At 40.2% G+C, this 19,861-nt stretch overlaps 1 protein-coding gene across 3 annotated transcripts in view; it reads right to left on the bottom strand.

Moving 5' to 3' along the window:
* Positions 1-19,861, bottom strand: part of LOC121887978 (E3 ubiquitin-protein ligase HECW1) — an 81,520-nt gene that overhangs the window by 17,659 nt on the left and 44,000 nt on the right. For all 3 annotated transcript variants that reach the window (XM_042399176.1, XM_042399178.1, XM_042399177.1), the window contains 10 exons: positions 18,498-19,504; positions 16,694-17,279; positions 11,979-12,077; positions 7,040-7,193; positions 5,966-6,069; positions 5,572-5,678; positions 4,628-4,813; positions 4,102-4,236; positions 3,314-3,407; positions 2,985-3,081 (listed from right to left, as the gene is read on the bottom strand). In XM_042399176.1, the coding sequence (XP_042255110.1) occupies positions 2,985-3,081; positions 3,314-3,407; positions 4,102-4,236; positions 4,628-4,813; positions 5,572-5,678; positions 5,966-6,069; positions 7,040-7,193; positions 11,979-12,077; positions 16,694-17,279; positions 18,498-19,504 (2,569 nt within the window). The remainder of the gene's footprint in view (positions 1-2,984; positions 3,082-3,313; positions 3,408-4,101; positions 4,237-4,627; positions 4,814-5,571; positions 5,679-5,965; positions 6,070-7,039; positions 7,194-11,978; positions 12,078-16,693; positions 17,280-18,497; positions 19,505-19,861) is intronic.

The following is a 19,861-nucleotide window of genomic DNA, read 5'->3' as shown; positions in this document are numbered from 1 at the left end:
ATTTTATACCCATATTACATCAGCTTGACCAACACAAAGGTCATCTCTCCTTAGAAGGTAAATATGATTTTGAATGTATAAGCCACTCCTCCTACATACATGCTCCTATCTCTTCTCATCATTTTGCATCTAAATGCATTTTAGTTATGGCTAAAATAAGCATATTATGGCAAGCTGCAAATATTAACGTTCTAAATGCAAGCCCTTCCTCAACAATGACAAGTCAATTGAATGTACCTGTCTCCTACTTGGCTTTGATGTGTTAAACAAAAGATCCATCATGAGTCCAGGACTAGACAACCCATCAGACCATACACAGATCTAGAATAACCACAGAATAACCTTCGAGTCCCTATACAACTGGCTGTTTATGTACAACTTGTCAACACTCAGTGAGGTAAGTGCATTGAATGCACCTTCATAGATGGATAAAGAATTTTTCTTCTCATTTATCTCAGGAGGATATTGATCGTTCATTCCAAAGGATGTATTCCTGAGTTCCTTGTCCTTGCTTTTAAGTTCTGTTTCTTTAAAATGTTCAAATCGAGCAACAATGGCTCACGGCCAACCCTCAGAAACTTTACCCATTGTGTGAATGTGAGAGAAAGTGATGCTCTGAGTTGTTTCTAGCGTCATTTTTAACTGTTCAATCAGAAATTGCCGCACAGCAGATTCACAGTCAGTGTCCTCCAGGATTCAACACAATATTGTCTCTCATGGAGCGGCATTGGAAGTCCAGCAAGGTTTCTCTCAGCTGCTTGTTCTCCTTTTCAATAGCAGCCACCATATTCTCCACAGTTTGCACGGAGCATTTTAGCACCACATTCCCAGACATCAAATCGTCAATTTGCATCTGACTATGTTCAAGGTTCGCTCTGAGCTTGCCAAATTCCTCTCTCATGACAATATCTCAAGCTTTGCAAGTCTTTTATCAATGGATTGCAGTAAAGCAATTTCTACCTCCATCGTTGGCTCACTCCCACACTGTCAGAATGCACTTTTTTTGCCTGGGGAGGGTCTGGAATCCTCATTGATATCCTTTAGGATCTTCTTCTTGTCTCTTTCCCAAAGTTTCTATCTTTCTGGGACATGTTTCCGTTTGCACTTTGATAACTCACTTCAATAAATCTCTCCAGCTCTTCAATAGACCCACTGGAATTCAGACTGTTTGATCAGAGTTCAATCAGGCTCTGTAGTTTTGGGCCAGCCAACAACTTGCAGTGGAAGCAGCAGAAGGGCTTCCAGCAGGAGCATGCTGGGCAGAGGGAATCCACTAAAAATCACTTCTTGCAATTGCCATCCATAACTCTTGACAGTTTGGTAGTATGACTTATTAAAAACACTTGAGAAATATCAAATATATATTCAAAACAACTCGCAGGGCTAGGAGCTCAAGAGCATAGGAGTCATCTTATCCAATGTGACTTACAAGCGACAACGAGAGCAGAGACAAGAGACTTTATATAACTCATTCCAGACAGTACTGGGCTAATGATGATATTTCCTGTACATCTACTGGTTCGACAGATATAGGCCTAATTGTAAGACACTGCTCTGCTGCACTGCTCATCTGAAAGACTAGTATTTGGCCAGTGCAAGAAAATACTAGATGCTAACTAATACTTACCTCCAGCTGCTGACAAAAATCAGCACAAAAATCTGACTGATGATCTCATTAAATAACTTTTTTTTTTTTTTTAAATTCCTCCTCTGTGTGCATACAAATAGCAGGACAGAACATTTGTAATTAATGACAATATATATTTTATAAAGGCAGCAGGTGTGTCATATTATTTAGCCTGACTGCATGAAAAATGAAAGCAGTATCAACAAGTACTGACAAACTGTTGTGGGCATTTGTTCACTTAGATTATCATTTCCAGTTCTGTATATTATTTCTACAGAATATAATAGTGTTGAAGCCTGCTGGTGATTTTCAGCAGTAACTGGTGGTAACGAGGGAATGAAGTCATAGCAGTGTGTGTGGGTATTGATCATGATGTGGGTAGTTATGATTATTACAGAGTGTGTAGACAGGACAGATGGTCCCTATGATATTATACTGATATATAAACTCACTGCTGATTGGCTGCAACACAACATATGCTACTACATCATATGATAAATTAAAACAAATGCAAAATCAGATAAAGACATGAAATACAATAGTGCTAACAAAGAAATATAATATTGCAAAAAATACTACACTGATGTTAGAAATTATATATGAGAATATAAAGTATATTACATGAATAGTATAGGAATATTATTCAGGGCCTGACATGATAAACTAAGTGAGCTAACGCTTACTTTTTCAGCACTTTTTGATACTGCTTTCATTTTTCATGCAGTGCTGCTGAATAATATAACACCTGCTGCCTTTATGAAACATCTTTGTCATCAATAACACATTTCATGGTACGTCTTGATGTTTTTATGCACTCAGAACAAGAAATTTCTTAAAAAAGACATTTTATGGATTAGATACTAAGACATCTAGTAGACATGTTTCCTTATTCTCCACATGATGGAGCGAGTGGTTCTCTGAGTCTGAGTCATAACAACTATATATAGACTCCACTGTAATGGTTATAGCATTATCATTTGACTATCTAGTTAGATAGTTGTTGCCTGGAACGTGGGTAAGATTTCAAATATATGTGTGGGGAAAAAAAGGAAAAGAACAAGAAAAGGAGAATGGGAGGAAGACAGAGTAGCAGTAATAATACTAATATATGTTTCTGTTTATGACACTGAACAGCAAAAGGGTACTGAGTAGTTAAAGTACTGTATCTCTGAAAACAACAACTACACATTTGAACTGTCTAAATGAGACTGTTGAGGCGTTACCATTAGCTTCAGATAAATCTGTTTTAGGCAGGAACAAGGAACCAGGAACCCTCATTACATACATATCGGAAGTACAAAAAAAATCTAAACAGACTTTATTCATTCTTATTTAGTTCTTTGAGGAAGAAGCATACCTAAGTGCATGGTTTCTGCTCAGGCTGGGCTGTCGCTCCTGCAACATGTCAAATATGTTTGGCTGTCGAAGGAAGGCCACAATCTTGTCATTGTAAGCTGGTGAGAGAGAGACAGAGAACACATCACCACAGCTGAGAATTAATTCATTCTTCAATCTAGATTTATGGACTGTAAACTCATATTAATGCATTTTTGAAAAATTCAAATTGATCCAACATGGTGACCACATTAACATCTTGCAGCATATAAAATGACATGAAGCACAACCACTAGCTAGTGTTGACACAGTAAATATTCATTAGTAATGGGATGTTATGACAGCGCCTACATGGAGCATGATGCTGGCTTCGTATGGCGGCGACCAGGCTGTTTCCAGGTCTGGCCATCAGAGAAGCTCCACGACTCCGGGACACATCAGAGGCCTGGAGAGAAACACCAACAAAGGTTTTCTCATGACTTAATACTCCCTCAAGTGACCAGGCCATTGTTTCATTTACATTCCAAAATCAACAATGAATTTATCAACTGTATTAACAAGTATGGTGTGTGTATCAAAGCCTGATATGTCTTATACTTCAGTGCCACACAGCTCCACTGTCATCCAAAAACTATTAAAAACACATCAATGAGCCACATGTTCCTTCATTTCATTACCATCAACACACACACTGTTGTTTATTTTGATTCAATCCCACTCACACACACACTGTCCTGCTGCCAGAAATACTCACTAGAGCACTAAATGTGGATTAATCCGCAGCTAAAAATAGTCCCCAACAAAAACACTATTTCCTCCTGTTTGAGTAACGTTTGTTAAAAACCTTTTTTAAAGATGAATGTCAGTAAAGTCAGAAAGTATTAACACATTGTTGGTTTTGGTCTTTTCAAGGCATTCGGTGTTAATAACAGCAGACTTGATCCTTTAAACTACTGTTATACATACAGAAAACAAATATGGAGTAAAACGTGCATCAGCTCATGCTATCTGATAATCTTTTTCATCATCATCCTATGAAGAGCATCTCAAACTACATTCATTGTGCTGCTTTTTTTTTACAACACTCCAAAAAGTAACAGAGGGCAGGAAATAAGCAGAAACTCCAGTCATGTTAGTACCTCCCCGGCGCTGTAACTACGCAGTCTCTGCAGGTGTTGTCTGTGGGCGAGATGGCCGGGCAGCCGGCCGTTCTGCAGAGGGATGCGAGGGTCGATGAAGGTCGTGGCTCGACTGTTGTGGTCCACGAAGAAAGACTGGGAAGCAGAAACAAGTGATGCAAACTTTGTACTCCAAGATATAGATTTTAAAATGATCTCTGATTCAGATTTAGATTTGACAAATAGCTCCAAAAGAAAAACAATATAATATCATATTCAGTACAATGCTCTGGAGAGTGTGTGCATTTTAATATACAGTATATAGCTTCAGCTAACCATATGATGGAGTCTTTTTGTTGTGAATGACCTTCTCTGGTGTTCATGCTGCTTAAAATACAGCTGAACATGAGTGGTAGTCCAGTGTTTTGTCCTTGGTTCATTTTGCTTCGCTAGTCTTTCCATGTATGACACACTGCTGACTATAAGTAAATCCATCTCCTCACATACATCCATGGAAGGGTCATTCTGCATGTGGGAGGTGTCCTACCTTGCCCTGGGGGTCAGTCTTGATCTCCCAGCCCCGCGGCAGCTCCAGCTGAGTGTCTGCGAACTTGTTGAGGAAGACCACCAGGTCTCGGTTATGTTGGTAGCGCTCAAAGTTTCTGGCATCGCGACGCACCTTCAGGATCATGTGTTTCACACAGCTGCTGCTGGTGAACATCCGGTAGGCTGCCTGGAGAGACAAAGCAGCTGCATGTTTACTTTTATATCTATAAAAGTGAACAAAGTCCTGTGTCGCTGAGAGGAGAAAATGCTATTTATATTTTATTTCAGGTGAGCCTTTGTGAGTATGTGTGTGTGTGTAGGAAAGATGGTGTGTGTATGTGCTTTGCATTAAATACTTCATTTTCTATTTTATCAAAAGTATGCGTGTAGATAGTTATGGATTGGTTAAAATGATCATGACAAAAAACTTTTTTTTGACATTTTCATTTTTTATTTGTATTCTTTATTTGATAGTGATAGTAGAGACACAGACAGGAAATTAGAGGATAACAGAAAGATTTTGATTGTGATAAATAATAAAGTTATATGTTCACTGTGAGTAATGAGCACTTTCAGTGATTTTCAATGATTAGAAAGCTGGAAGTGTTTCAGTTTATTTCCTTCCTTCCATGCAGCCATTACATTCTCTTGAGAGCGGCTGGCAGTAATCCATGTCCAATTGAAAGTTAATTGAAAACAACAACATAAAAGCAGCAATATGGCGACAATTTTTAGAACTTAAGAAAACAACAATCATCCTGCTTTATTAGCCACATGTCTGGAAGTGAGAGGGTAGACTGTCTGACAGAGTCAGCCGTTAAAGGAACTCTTGCCTTTAGATTTGGTCAGATGACATGTTTGAAGCACACTGAACATTTTACTGGAACAGAAACCATAAGATTTCATTCACAGGCCATGTGTCAGGTGTGTGAGTGTAGTACTCACATAGTTGCTGTGCAACACAGTGAAGAATTCTGGGTGTGTGATGAACTTGACAGCAGGTGATTGGAGGAGATGGCTGATCTTCTGGTGATTGACAGGGGAGGCGGGGCCTGGAGACAGATAAATCACTTCGTATACTTCTGAGTACTTTTAAACTATTTACTCAAGGAGATTTTGACATAATAAACATCTATCATAATTACATCATTACAATGTGTGAAAGTACTACACCAGAACATGAACAATTGCAATGAAATCCACTATTTATGTCTTCAGTCTGTGAAAATAGGTTATTGTAAACACAAATGAGAGGGAAAACAATATAAAAGCCTACAGGAATAATGCTATAATAAGACAGAGAGGATACTTTAAAGTGGGGGGAGGATGAGTGCTATACCTGTCGGAGGAGAATCAGTGTCTGTCTCTGTACTGCTGCTCCTCTCTAACCTCTGACTGCCGCCCTCCTCCTCTGTGGCCATGGTTCTCTGGATGCTCTGGTACCTGCACAAACAACCAGTGGTCTTCTAAGCATGAAGGATGAAACATGTTGGCTTGTGGAGTATTACTGGATTCTTAAAGGGTGTCGTCATGGCTAACAAAGACAGATTTATCTCTTTTCAACACTCATTAGTTCTTGCATTTATGTAATATGTGGAGGTTTTGCATAATGTTAAATGTGTTGCATGTTTTTTTATGAGCTTATCTCCGGATATGCAGTGCACTGCACTTCTTTGCGTGAAATGTGTGTTGCACAAACAGAGGCTGACGCTTTGAGTTCCTTCACCAGTCAGCAGATGTCAGCCTAACTCCACTATAATGTATCAGCTTACAACACAGCACTGACTGAGACATCCTCTTCTCTTCTGATCTCATCCATCCTCATTGTTTCACTTCCAAATCATTTAGTTGACAAAAACACAACAAGAATCTGATGTTCAGGTGTTCATTCAGGTGTGATATTTTTAACATACAGTATAGCGTATATGTTTATGCATAACATTGAGAAAAAGAACTCTGTGCAACACTCAGCTTAGCATTTTAATTACAACGTGAAAGCAAAAATAAAGTCTACTTTTAATGGCTTAAAAATCCATTTACCCAGTCCCATATTTTTCCAGTTATTAAAGTGATTAAAGTTCTCAAAAAAATGGGAATTTGAACATCTACAGTACAATCATGTCAACGGGGAAACTTCACCTGCTCCATCGAAATGCAAAGCTCCAGAACAACTACTGAATGAACCTTGTGTTGTGGTTGTTTTGTACACTTAAAATCATAGTTTAGATGTAATATAATTTTATATTTTTTTTATTTATAGGCAGTGCAAAAATATACTTTTTCACTTCTCCAGTGAACTAGATATGAACAAAGAAATGCCAGAGACAGACTGTGTAGGAGATGATAAATAAAGAAACAAATAAAAACTTTCTCAGATGAAATCCTCTCTGTGCTGTAGCAACGCTGGTCTCACCTCCTGTTGAGTTGCTCCATCTGATGTGTGGATCCTGATCGAGGGATGCCGTGGTTACACTTGCCGCTGTGACTGGGTCTCTGCCAGGTCGTGGTCCGGTTGACATGGTCCACATAGAAAACTCTGCCGTGGCTGTCGATGCGAGCTTCCCAGTCTGTGGCAGCAGAGAGGTGAGGAAGAAGCTGCATTACTATTCCGTTGTGAAGGATATGTTTGTCAATCACATTTCAGTTAGCTGGATGTAAACTGGTTTGTACTGGTCAATATTCATACTGCCTTCTACTCTTCCATGTGCTCTTTGGAAAAAAATATGATGTGATAGTTAATATGATTTAACATATGAAGCTCCATTTTAAACATGCACATAATGAGACTCATTGCATTATTTTTATCACACTGTTAACCTTGTATAACTGAAGGTAACATTTGGTTTATATAACTCACTAAACTAGTTAAATTGACATACATACAAACAGTATTTTGTGGTTCATTAACATTACTTATCTCAGTAATCTGTAGTTTAATAGATTATACTATGTTATTAAAATAGCAAGTAAATCTTCAGTTTCATAAATCACTCACTCCAAATTTCAGAATCCCTCAATTATAAATCTTTTTGCTTATATTTGTCCAGCATCCACTCACAGGAACTGAGTTTCTGTTTCAAAGACAAATAGAGGTGGAGTATGGAGGGTGTTTTCCCACTATGTTGATACTGTGTGTCATATAACCAACACTGAGTTGGTAACTAATCCTTTCATGCATGGTCTGATGCCTGCCTTGGAGATCAACAGGACTTGCAGGTCTTTTCTGACAAGCTGATTGGTTGTTGGATCTGAGCCTAAATGATAAGAGAATATAAGCTTATTTTTCCATTTTGTAAGAAGCTAAAACCGTTAATAGAGTGCAGGAATACAGTTACTGCAAGTGTGCATGAAACACTGTGTCCACCACTGGTGAAAACAGCAAACTGACATACAGGATCAATTTAGAATCAATTCTAAATGTGTCAAAACAAGTCAATTCATCTTGGATTAGAGGTTAGAAAAATCTCATCAAGTCATTTTTGTCTGCAATGGAGACCTTCAACCTACATTGATAGCTTTTTGTGGCCACGTGGGAGCAGTGGAGCAAGCTAGAAACATAACACTGACATATTATCACATTATAAAGTTATTGTGGCTAACTTGTTAGCCAAGAGTTGCCATTCTACACACACACACACACACACACACACACACACACACAGAGCAACATTAGCATTCATTTGCAGCCCAATATTCACTCTTCCTTTAGCTCTGGTTTGGTCTCTACCAACTCCAGAAAAAATATCTGTGTCTTTAGCTGCTAAATGCTCCTCTATGTTCACCAGCTAGTCTCTAACTGTGTCTGCTGTTTGATGCTGAGCAGGTGGTGTACAGTGGGTCTATCAGAGCTTAAGCTGTCAAGGGCTGGAAACAAAGTGAGACTGAAGAAAAATAATAAATTTGCAGGCTGTAAAACCAAAACAAGAGCTGAAGATGCAAAATTATTCATAGAGCTGTGGTGAAAATGTTCCGTTGGAACTGAAGACTACAAGTTTGAAATGAAAGACATCTGAGGGTGTGGAGTAAGAAAGAAGTGAGGTTAGCTAGACCTCTGTAGCTCCTCATCTCTGCTGGAGGCTAGCAGCTCCAGGCTACATTAGCTGCTACTAGCATAATTCATGTGAATCTGTCCAGTCCAGTGAATCAAGTCCAGTTGTATTGTGGGTAATGTAGGATCCAGGTTGTGACGAGGATGAATGCATGGAATAAAAACGATGATATCTCTGGTTCTGCTGCATTGATTTTGATTCTTTTTAACTGTCCACCGTGAGTCTGACAATATTATAAATCAGCGTAGTTCAGTTTTGAGCAAATAAAGTAAATTCAGGTATTTCCTATAATCTACTGGTACAGGTAGAAATAATAATGACAGGATGAAGATTATTACATTCTACTACAAAAGGTTTGTAGCTTATAATGATGATTTATGAAGGTCAAAACTGGCAACATTTATTCCTTAATGATGACTGTAATCTTTGTTATTTGATTGTATTAACTTATGTTGGCTTAATGGTTTTGGGAGATTTGACAGAAGCACTTTTAAAGAACCTCTGTGGAAACCTGTTGTTCTAGTTGTTGTGGCTGACTGATGTGTCACACTGATGACTTTATTTGGCTCATAAATGGCCACAGTGTGAATGTGCGAGACGAGGGCCGCGTTCCTCAGCTCTGACTAACTGCTGTAGGAAGAGGAGGAGGAAGATGAAGACTGCCCCCTCAGGACAGAAAAACCCTCTGTTGGATGTCACTACTGCTCTGCCCACTCACACACACACACACACACACACACACACACACACACACAAACACAGAGAGAGTGAGAGACAAACAGCCTCTCACTACCAGTGAGCATATTTTAGGAGTCAGTGTTCAGGCAACCATGGATTTCTTGCCCTGCTCCATTTAATCAGACTGAAGGTGCCTTGGGTCAGATCTGAGGTGATGATGTGATCTAATAATGTTCAGTTAGAGTCTGTAGAAATGAGGCTGTGATTGAGGGGGACTTTGTTCTCCTGCTCAAACTGGAAGATCAGCTGAGTGTCACTAGATGTAAGTGTAATCCTGCACCTGTAAGTGTTGTAAATGGATCCAGTCTATAGTGTCAGAAGATTGAACACAGCTGCTCCTCACACTGCTTCTGTGTTGTTGCACTGTGATCAGCCTCAACATAGTGAAAGTCAAGGAGGAATGATGATTAGTGATTTCAATAACAGATGTCGCATTTCTGAATTGTGCAATACAAGTAAAAAAAAAAAAAAAAAGAAATGATTCATCAAGTAAACATACTCTGCACTTTCTAGTTCCCACTTATATATGCTGATTTGTTTTTGTCAATTTCCATCATTTTAATGATATTTCTGCCAGATTTCCTGCTGTGTGGGCATTAACTGACAATAATAATAATAACAATAATAACCCTAAACAGTCATAATAGGTCCCAGCTCACAGTGGTGGCAGCCAGAAGTCTGCAGAGACAAGAGCGTGCATTATGTCAAACTCTTAAAAATGAGTTTCATGTCAAACTGAATCAATTTGGAAAAAAAGCAGTTTCTCAATATAGCTGATCCTTGATATCAGAATATACACCAACAGCACTGAAGCTTCTACAGCATAGATCATAGACAGTCTATCCTAATGTGGATACAAAGTCCCTCTGAATCACTGCAATCACTGGAGCCCCAACGCAGCTGCTTGAGTCACTACCAGTAAGTGTATTTGATTACTCTTTAAAGGGTCCTGATGGTACCATTGATGGTGCCTACTTTTCGTCTCTGGCCGTTCCCATGTCTGACACTCTCAGCATCTGATAGACACCTGTCAGACACTGTTTTCGCATTTTAAATTGCTTTAATTTTCTAATTATTGGCTTTAATTTGACTGTCACTGCCCCTTGGAATTATGGGTAAGTCGTGATACTGATGTGCAGAATGCATGCATTAAGAACTCTCCATGAAATATTCACTTATATCAGTTGTAGGCTGATTGATCAGTTGAACTATAAGCTAAATAATATTTCTTCTTTTTGACACAGCTGCTATTGTTGTCTGTTTCAGACAAAAGCCATCAGATTGTTTTAAAGTGCATCTTGTGGAGGTGTTTCCACTTATTCTGGCTGATTAGACCTCTGCTCATGTTGAAGAACTATGCTTACATGAAGTCATCAAACTTCTCAAACCAATAATAACATTTAATATGTTCTTTTTTCTATGCAAAGAGTTGCAACAAAACTCAGAGGTGTCAGTCAACAACAGCTTTTAAACGCCCCCACACTGTTCTGAGAAAGAGTAATCAGGCAGAATAAGTGAAAACACCCATGTGGCTTCACCATGGGTGTGTAGGGCCTTTCTGAGGATGTGTGCACAGGCAATGCAGGGTAGCAATCATGCACATGCCAACACATAGCTAAAAAGGTAGAGGAAACTGAAAATCATTAATTTGTAAGTGTGTGTTTGTGGTCTTACCATCAGCTCTCAGAAATGCCATCAACAACTGTTAATTGCTCCAATGTTCTTGTTTTACTTCAATTTGACGATCTTCAGTTCCTGATCAGTTCATCACACAAACAAATATCCAAATAGGGAAGACTGCTCTCGACTGAGCGTCTCCTTTGGTATGTGATTGACAGTTATAAGGCTTATTAGTGGCTAATTTTCCACTATAAAACTTCCAGGTTCAAAGAAGAAGGATATTTGTGTGGGCTGCTAATTTTGTCCAGAACTAGATTCAAAACAAGTGCGTTTTTCCAAATTAATTGAGAATTGGCAGTGACATTGTTTGTTACTGACATGTGACGTTACACAACTTTTCTAGCTTGTAAAATTAACAGGTGCCTCAAATATACACACACACACAGAGCTTGTTTGTTGTTGTTGAAGCAATTTTTTGTATAAGATGAATGAGCTGGTTTGATTTGACACTTTGTCAGGACAAACACACTTTCCAGACGCTTTTCCAGACGCTTCAGGTTGTGTGCTCCGTGTTCCGTGTTTGCATAAGAAGAACGACAGAAAAAGGTTTAAGAACTCCCTGTTGGGTGATGATCTAACAGCTAAGTGGATTTTGGACCTTCTGGCAGCTGATCTTCCCGCTCTGAGTCAGCAAAAGACTAGCAAGCCATTCAACCATCCAATACAGAGTGCAAGCAGCAGAGCAGTGTAAAGCTGTACATCTAAACATAAAGGGGTTTGCATGAAGAGAGGATGAGATGATGACTGCAAACACAGAGGAGGCAGAATATGTTTGAAAAGCAAACATACACAGCAGCATGCATTTGAATGAAACACGCACACACACACACACACAGCAAACCAAGGTGTGACTCCAGAGTAAGACTGGGAGGTGTTGGTTCTTACTTGGAGGTAAGGCTTGGTCAGTGGCTGCAGGAAAATGGTTTAGGTCATGGCTGGGTCGAAGGACTGGAAGATGGCCAACAGGAGGGGAGAAGCCTGAGCCTACAGGACATCAGAGAGACAGTATGGGGTAAGTTACCATAAGGCTGGGGATAACACTATACCACTTGTCAGACTGGACGCCATACATTTAGGATGTGGAATCCCCACATTCCAGCAAGTGGGCAGTAGTGTGTTCTTTATGTGGTGAGCATTGACTGTATATAAATCTTTATATAAAGTCAATGGTAGCGAAGTGGAAAGTCAGGGTGTGGAGGATGGGTGGTGTATGTAACATGGATGTAGCGCATCCAGGTTGTATAGAGGGGAGTTCATAGTCTGCATCCAGTCGCAGTCCAACAGTTAATGTTTATAACCATAGCCATGATCTAGCCCTAACCTTAAAGCAGTATTCATTGATGGCAACTTGGGGGCAGGAAACAAGCTGTAAACACAAAACTATTATCACCTTAAAATGTTGAAATGGCTAACATGTTAGCAAACTGTTGCCTGTTCACACATGCACCTGAATGTAACGACATTAGCAATCGTTTAGAGCCATGTATGTGTCCACCTGATAAATGTGAGTCTGATGCTAACTTTTTTTTTAGCTCTGTGTTTGTTCTCTACCAACTCCTGGGAGGGAAATATCTGGCTCTTTAGCTGCTAAATGCTCCGCTATGTTCACCAGCTGGTCACTAACTTTGTCTGTCTGCTGTTTGGTGCTGGGCAGGTAGTGTACAGTAGGTTCAGCAGAGCTTTTTAGCAGAAAACAGAGGTTGATAAGAGCAGGCTGTCAACCAAAACAATGAGCTGAAAGACACTAAAATGCTCTCTAGAGCTGCAGGGACAAAAGCAATAGAAATATGAAACAAGGCAGGCAGAGAATAAAAGTAAACAAATTCCACAAAAAAATATTCCTCATATATATATAATTACCTATTTTTAAGAGTGAATTATCAATAAAATAAGTTAAACAGAATTCAAAGGGAATAATATTGATTATTGAGATGTTAGTGGTGAGAATTTTGTTTCAGAAGGAAATATCTGTGTAAATGTTTAAATTTTAAGAAGGGAGAATTTCGGATGTGATGTGGGATTTTATAACACATTTTAGTGCATGTACAGAAAAATGATCTTAAACCAGTTATTTTAAAAGCAGGTATGGATTCAGTTCATTTGTAATAGCTCTGGTTATTCTTCCAAGTCTTATAAAGTTATGTCTTGGTAAAATAGAACAAAGTGAAGAAGGGAGAAGGTGATAATATAGTTGATAGTTCATATTAATACCTCTAAGTACTGTATAATTATGAAGATTGAATGATTTAGTGAAAACACTACACGATGTGTCCAAGGAGAAAGTTTAACATGAATGATGAATTTGCTGCGCATTCATCAATTACAAGCAACCCATTCCACATTTGACCCACTGTGTAATATATTAAAAATATTGATTAGTGCAGCTTTAACCATGCCTTATATGCCATGTGCTATGATTATAGAAAGAAATCATTTAAAAAACATTCAAATTGAACATAAACCAGGGTTTTCCAGAATTGACTAATATCAACATTGTGTCTGGTGATAGGGTTGGAGATTTAGATTGAACCACTGCACTAACATCAGAACCAATCAGCCCAAACACCAAACTCAACTGGCTCTATAAGTTTTTACTCTCACTGGCAGTCTGGACGTGTGATCCAGGTGAGGGGAGAATGCCTGTCAGTGCAAAGCGGAACTTGAAGTATACACACAACATGCTTTGAGATGTGAAGACCAGCCGGAGTCAGACTGATGGAACGTAATCCATTCAATGCTATCACGTTAATGAGACATTATTCCCTCTCAGAAACATTAGGGGGTAGAAACATTATCACCATCAAAGCAGCAGAAAAATATCTTTAACATGAGATTCATCATCGCAAAAGGCAGAAACATCACTGTCATCACAGCATGAAGAAAAGTCACAGAAACGGCATCACTATGAGTAATGTTACCAATTTATGAGTAGAGATGTCTGAAATAACCTTTTAAAAATGAGCAAAACTGATCACAATGTGCCTCAATCAACTCAGATATACTTCATTTCCTTATAAAGCTCATTTTTGACTTGATAAGGACTTGACTGCAAATGTTTACTGACTTCAGCACAGAGCTTTAAATCCTCCTGTTCAGTACACACCCACAAGGCCAACACAAACTCCAACAGTTTAATCCTAAAATAACACAGCGCTTACCACAGCATTACTCACTCACTTCTTTGTTTACTCTGCTGCTCCTTGGTCTTCTACCATGTTTACATGCTGCTAGAGGAGGTGGAAAACCCAAAAAATTCTCCTCCGAACGCTGCATTTACAACAACAATTTGCATCACAGCAGCTACAGTGTTTTACACCTGACAGAGGTTAGTTGAATGAGTGTGAACTCGAGGTTTAAGCTCTGAAGTGATGACATTTTTAACTCAATAAACCCGTGAAAACGATAATAAAAAACAGGCTCTGGTCTGTCATGCTAAATCTAGTTAAAGGCTTTCTCATAAATATGCACTGATTCATCTGTGTTCAATCATATTGTGTTCAATCATATTCATAATAACACAACATTAACACCAAAGACTGGACCAGATATGATTTTTTAATAAAACCCAGAAGCTGATCTTGGCTCCTCAATGTGTGGACATTCTGAGGGTAAGCATGAAATTCTATTTTCAGAATTAAAAAAAAAAAAAAACAACTTTATGTGGCACATGTGCTAGTGTGTTGATGGGAGCGGGAGGGAAAACAGAAAGGAAAGCCATATGAAAGAGCAAACCTGGCAGGAAGTCTGGCAGAGTGCCGATAGCGTTTCAGAGGAGTTTCATTTTGTTTCTGCAAAGACTGTCGGTGTGTGTGTGTATGTGACCTACTTTTCTATCACAGTGAACAACAGTCATTATGTAAAAAATGTACAAATACAGTATAAAATATGACAATTTATCCAGTAAAACAAGGCCAGTCAAACAGACTCATTTGACTGCAGGTTATATGAAGAAGCTGAAGAGGTGTTCATCTTTCTACTGACATTATGCAGCTTGTTTAAGCATTTTGAAGTTAGTTATGTTATTTTTATTTAGAAATCATGCTATTACTTCGATTAAATTAACATAAAATGTTTCAACATATGTGTCCATAGCTTTATCTGTACTGTATCTTACCTCCTTTTCACACGGGATTCATTACATTTCTGTTATCATCTATCTGTTAAATGTTAATGTCTTTTGGGCTTTCATAATAACAATAACATTTTAACATAATGTGAGCATGGGGGATCCTCTCTACTGTAACTCTTCTTTTAATGAATTCCCTGATAAAGTTTCTGATCAATATCATCATTTATCAGACTGAAAATAGAATTTACACAGTGTGACAGCAGATATTACAGTAAATTCTCAAATAAAAGTGGGTGGCCAAGTTTCAAAAAATCAACAGCACCAACATATAACAGCAGGGTGGATCTGCCTTTACTTTAATAGCTAATTATAATGTACGTTTTCACAGCACTACAAAAACAGTCATGTAATACCAACCAATCTACTGCTTCTGATTTCCTTTTCAGAACTACTGATTTGATTCACTGATCATCTCTAATCACTTCCCCTTTGCTGTTTTTTTTTTTCAATCACTTAAGCTACAGTCTATTTAACTCAACTATTCATGCAGATTTTTCACATTAAAAGCTAACAAGAAAAGACAGGAATGATACCTCTCACACCTGTGCAAGTAGTGGTGAGGTTTAGCATTTATAAGCAAGTATAGGAACATTTATTAAATTGTGGGAAAGTGTCTCCAAACTTTTGTCTGGTAGTATACTTGTAGGCAGATATAAGTGTTTATTAATGTATTTGTCATCAACTATAACTACTGTGGACTCCTCCATTATAGTCTTATTAATTGTTTTTATTGTTTATAGGGGACTTAAAGTAAAGTGTTACCACTGTTGAATTCCACATGAACTGTACTCTGTATGTTTGTTAAGACAATGGGTAAACATGGAGGAAGTGTTGAATTTGCTTTAAACCAGGAAATATAAAAAATTAGGAATTAAGGACTTGCACTGGGAGTTCAATAAAGGCTACGACCACTATTTGAGAATTTACAGTAATTCTACTTGCATACATGCTGTTTGTAAAGTGTTTTGCTGCATATTCATGTTGTAAGGAGCTGGCATGAATGAAAGCTTCAGATTCAGTGAGACTAATGGTCTGATGATTGGTGTGGCTCTCTCTCACACACACACACACACACACACACACACACACACAGGCACACAGGCTGCCTCTCTCTCCCCCTCACTCTGTCACACACACACACACACACACACACACACACACACACTCTCATGTTAGTACTCATTCCCTGTGACTCTCTTAACTATGACTTCTCTCTTTATTTCATATTTAGTCACATTTTCTTTCTCCTTCTCCCTGCAGCTGTCCCTCAAACCTGCAGGCTAATAGCCTCGCCGCTGATAACATTAGCTCAGAAACACTTTGACACTCATTCATGAGTTCCACATGAAAAACTGTGACCACATTTATGTAATGAAGTGCATGTCAGAAACACCGAGTAGCATCTCCTTTAAAACCAATGCAGTGAGTATTAATTAAGAAGGACCAATAGGAAAGTGATATTTTATCTCACCGATGCTGTTCCTATCACTGGGCCCGGCCACTGCTGGCTCCCCATGTTCTCCTCTCCTGGACTCCTTCCATCTCCCCGCCCTCCTCTCTCTTCCTGCCCCGCCCCCCTCCTGGCCCTCAGGGCTGTTGCCGGCGTCGGGTACCGACTCGAAGGCGCTCTCCTCATCTTCGTCTTCATCCTGCGAGGAGAACACGGTGCTGCCGGAGAGCCGGTTGCTGTCCACCGAGGAGAGGCGGGTGTGGCTGCAGAAGCGGCCCCTCCCTTCATAGCCTGAGTTGCTGTAGCATGATGTACTGTAACAGGAAGTGCTGTAGCAGGAAGTGCTGTAGCAGGAGGTGTCGCAGAACTCGCACTCGTTTTCGCCCGGGGGTCTGTGGCTGCTCCCGCCAACTCTAGTTCCTCCTCCGTGACTGGAATCCCCCTCCTCGCCCTCCAGGCAGGAGGGGGAGATCCTCCTGACTGCTGTCTGCCCTCCACCTCCTCCTCCCCCCTCACCTTCCAGGAGCTGGTTTAGCTCAGAGAGGCGTTCAATGGAGAGGCTGCGGGGAAGAGAGCGACGGCAGCAGGGACCTGGACACTCTGGGACCTGCAGAAAAACACAGAAAGATTTAAAGGGGCAGTAAGTAAAGTTTCTCATATGAACCATTTTTGGTTTTTAAAACCATGAATTGTAGCAAACTTTGGACACACAAGGGTTTCTAAAAGGCCATTTGAAGCTTACAGAGGGGAGGACCCTGAATGGAGCTATGACACACATTCACAGGTTGTCATTTGTCATTTTGATTTGTTTCCAAGCTTCAAGGTGGAAGTTCTTCCTAATAGCAGGTGTTCAGAGGGCAGATACCAGAGAGAGTGGCATGCTGCTGAGAGCCAGTAACTCTTGTGTTGAGACTGTGATGGACAGTGAATGATAACAGGACATAACAACAGAGGGAAATATTGTACTTTCTACTCCACTACATTTATTTGACAGCTTTAGTTATTTTTCAGATGAAGGTTTGACACAATGGATAATATAACATACAAAATACAACACATTGTTAAAGATGAAACCAGTGGTTTCCAACCTTTTTGGCTTTTGATGTCTTACAAAAAGCAGTGTGTAGTCGGGGTCACATTTCACATGTCTATGAGTTGTTAACAGCTCCACCAAATAGTGATTTTTCCCTCTAAACTTCTCACATGCTTTCATTTCAATAAATGTTCAAATGATCCAATATTTCACCAAAAATCAAAGATTAGAGAAAAAGTCCAAAAACTGAAAACAGATTTGTGTATCAGAACTTTGTTTTTTCTTCTTTCTTCTCCCATTAATCATCTCACGACCCCTCAGATTTATCTGCTGACCCTTTGGAGGGGCCCGACCCCTAGGTTGGGAACCACTGGACTAAAGTAGCTAACTGTATATAAAGTAGTTCAAACCAGCTCCACCTCCAGCAGCTACAACAGTAACATGCTGCTCTAACACTGATGCTTCACTATTAATAATCTAATGATGTCATATATAATAATATATCAGTCAGAGGGACCAAACCACTACTTTTACTGCAATACTTTAACTACATCAAGCTCATAATACTTATGTACTTTTACTGTAGTAGGATTTTTCATTCAGGACTTTTACTTGTAATGGAGTATTTTTACATTATTGCTACTTGATCTGAATACTTCTTCCACCACTGTCTGTTGTGAAAATGTGATTCGACTGATTGTGTCAGTTACAGGCATCAGTGTAGTTTTTGCTATCTGCTAAATTCTACATGCCCATGTGTGTATTTATTGACAGTCCATCTGTGGCTCCTACCTGAGAGGGAGACTGGGTTGTATCCTCCTCATCCTCATCCTCCTGCCCCTCCTCCTCTCTGTCTTTGGAGGTTTTAAGTGTTGGTGATGTGGAGGTGGTGTCTTGAGTTGTGCTTGTATTCTCTCCCTCCCCGGGCTCCTCCTCCTGGCTCGGAGCTCGTTGTTGGGCCGAGGGGAGGCTGTGGAGGAGGTGGTGGATCCGGATGTAGTGGGAGCGTGGCGTCTCTGGCTCGCCGCAGGCTGACGCAATCACTGTCTCCAGCTCTGACACTGGCAGGGAGCAGGGGCGGTTCTTACGCCGCGAGGGACCATGGGAGTTGTAGTTTGTGAAGAGGGATTGGCAGGCGCAGGGGGTGGAGTGTCTTTCTCCTCCATCTGTCACTTCCTGAGGGGCCCCTTCAGCTGTTTCTACAGGGGCCTCCTGGGATGTGATGGCTCCCTCTGCAGGAGCCTCTGCGGTAGGAGCTTCATTGTTTGTAGTTCCTGCTGCAGGATTGTCAGAGTCTGGCTTTGGCTGGGTTTCCTCCCTGTCTTCCTTTTCTTCTACTGTTGCCTCCTCCTCAACATGTGATGCACACTCTTCTCTGTGCTCCTCCTCTTCCTCCACCTGCTGCCTCTCCTCCCCTGCTCCCTCTTCTACCCCCACTCCAGCGTTTTCCTCCTGCTGTTCAGCTGGGCCCTCATCCTCCTGCTCCGCCTGGGGCTCAGTACACGGGGGCTCTTCCCTCACTGTGCTCTCCTCCTCCATGGTGCCTTGCTCCATCTCTGGTGCCACCTCGGTCTCCTCCGTCTCAGCAGGTTGGACCTCCTCAGTTGTGGAGGTTTCAGCTGTGGAGGCCGGTGGGGCAGAGGTCTCAGGGTCAGGGGGGGCATCCAGAGGGAGGTCAGGCATGTCGGGTCCCACACTTAGCGTGTCATCATCAGCCGCATCAGGAACATGGTTGACATCTGCTGCGTTTTGTCCTTCAGGGCAGGCTGCTTCTATGACCAGTGAGACCTCCTCATCATCTGAGAAAGGAACAATGCTGTTAATAGAAGGACAACGAGGACAAATCTACTGAAAGTTATTAAAGGATAATACATAACTTGACTGTGAAAACAATGGATGAGTCCAAAAGCAAAAAGAAAAGCTTAAATTTTAAGATCAGTTGGCCTCATGGAAGAATTGTTTATATGAACAGATTAGTTCTTCAGTAGCTCAACACGCAATTTAAGAAAACTTGCCACATTCATCAGTTTTCTCCAGAAGTGTGCGTCACTCCCTGTCTCCCTGCTCCAAGTCTATTTTTTTTCTCCTCTGGTGCATTTAGTGAAGCGTAATCCACACAGAAAGCTGTTTAAATCACACAAATCTCCTGTTTATAT

The sequence above is a fragment of the Thunnus maccoyii genome, chromosome 21 (assembly GCF_910596095.1).
Source record: "Thunnus maccoyii chromosome 21, fThuMac1.1, whole genome shotgun sequence".
In the NCBI taxonomy this organism is placed as follows: domain Eukaryota; kingdom Metazoa; phylum Chordata; class Actinopteri; order Scombriformes; family Scombridae; genus Thunnus; species Thunnus maccoyii.
Note: the sequence above shows the minus strand (reverse complement) of the source record. Positions and strands in the feature narration are given on the sequence as shown.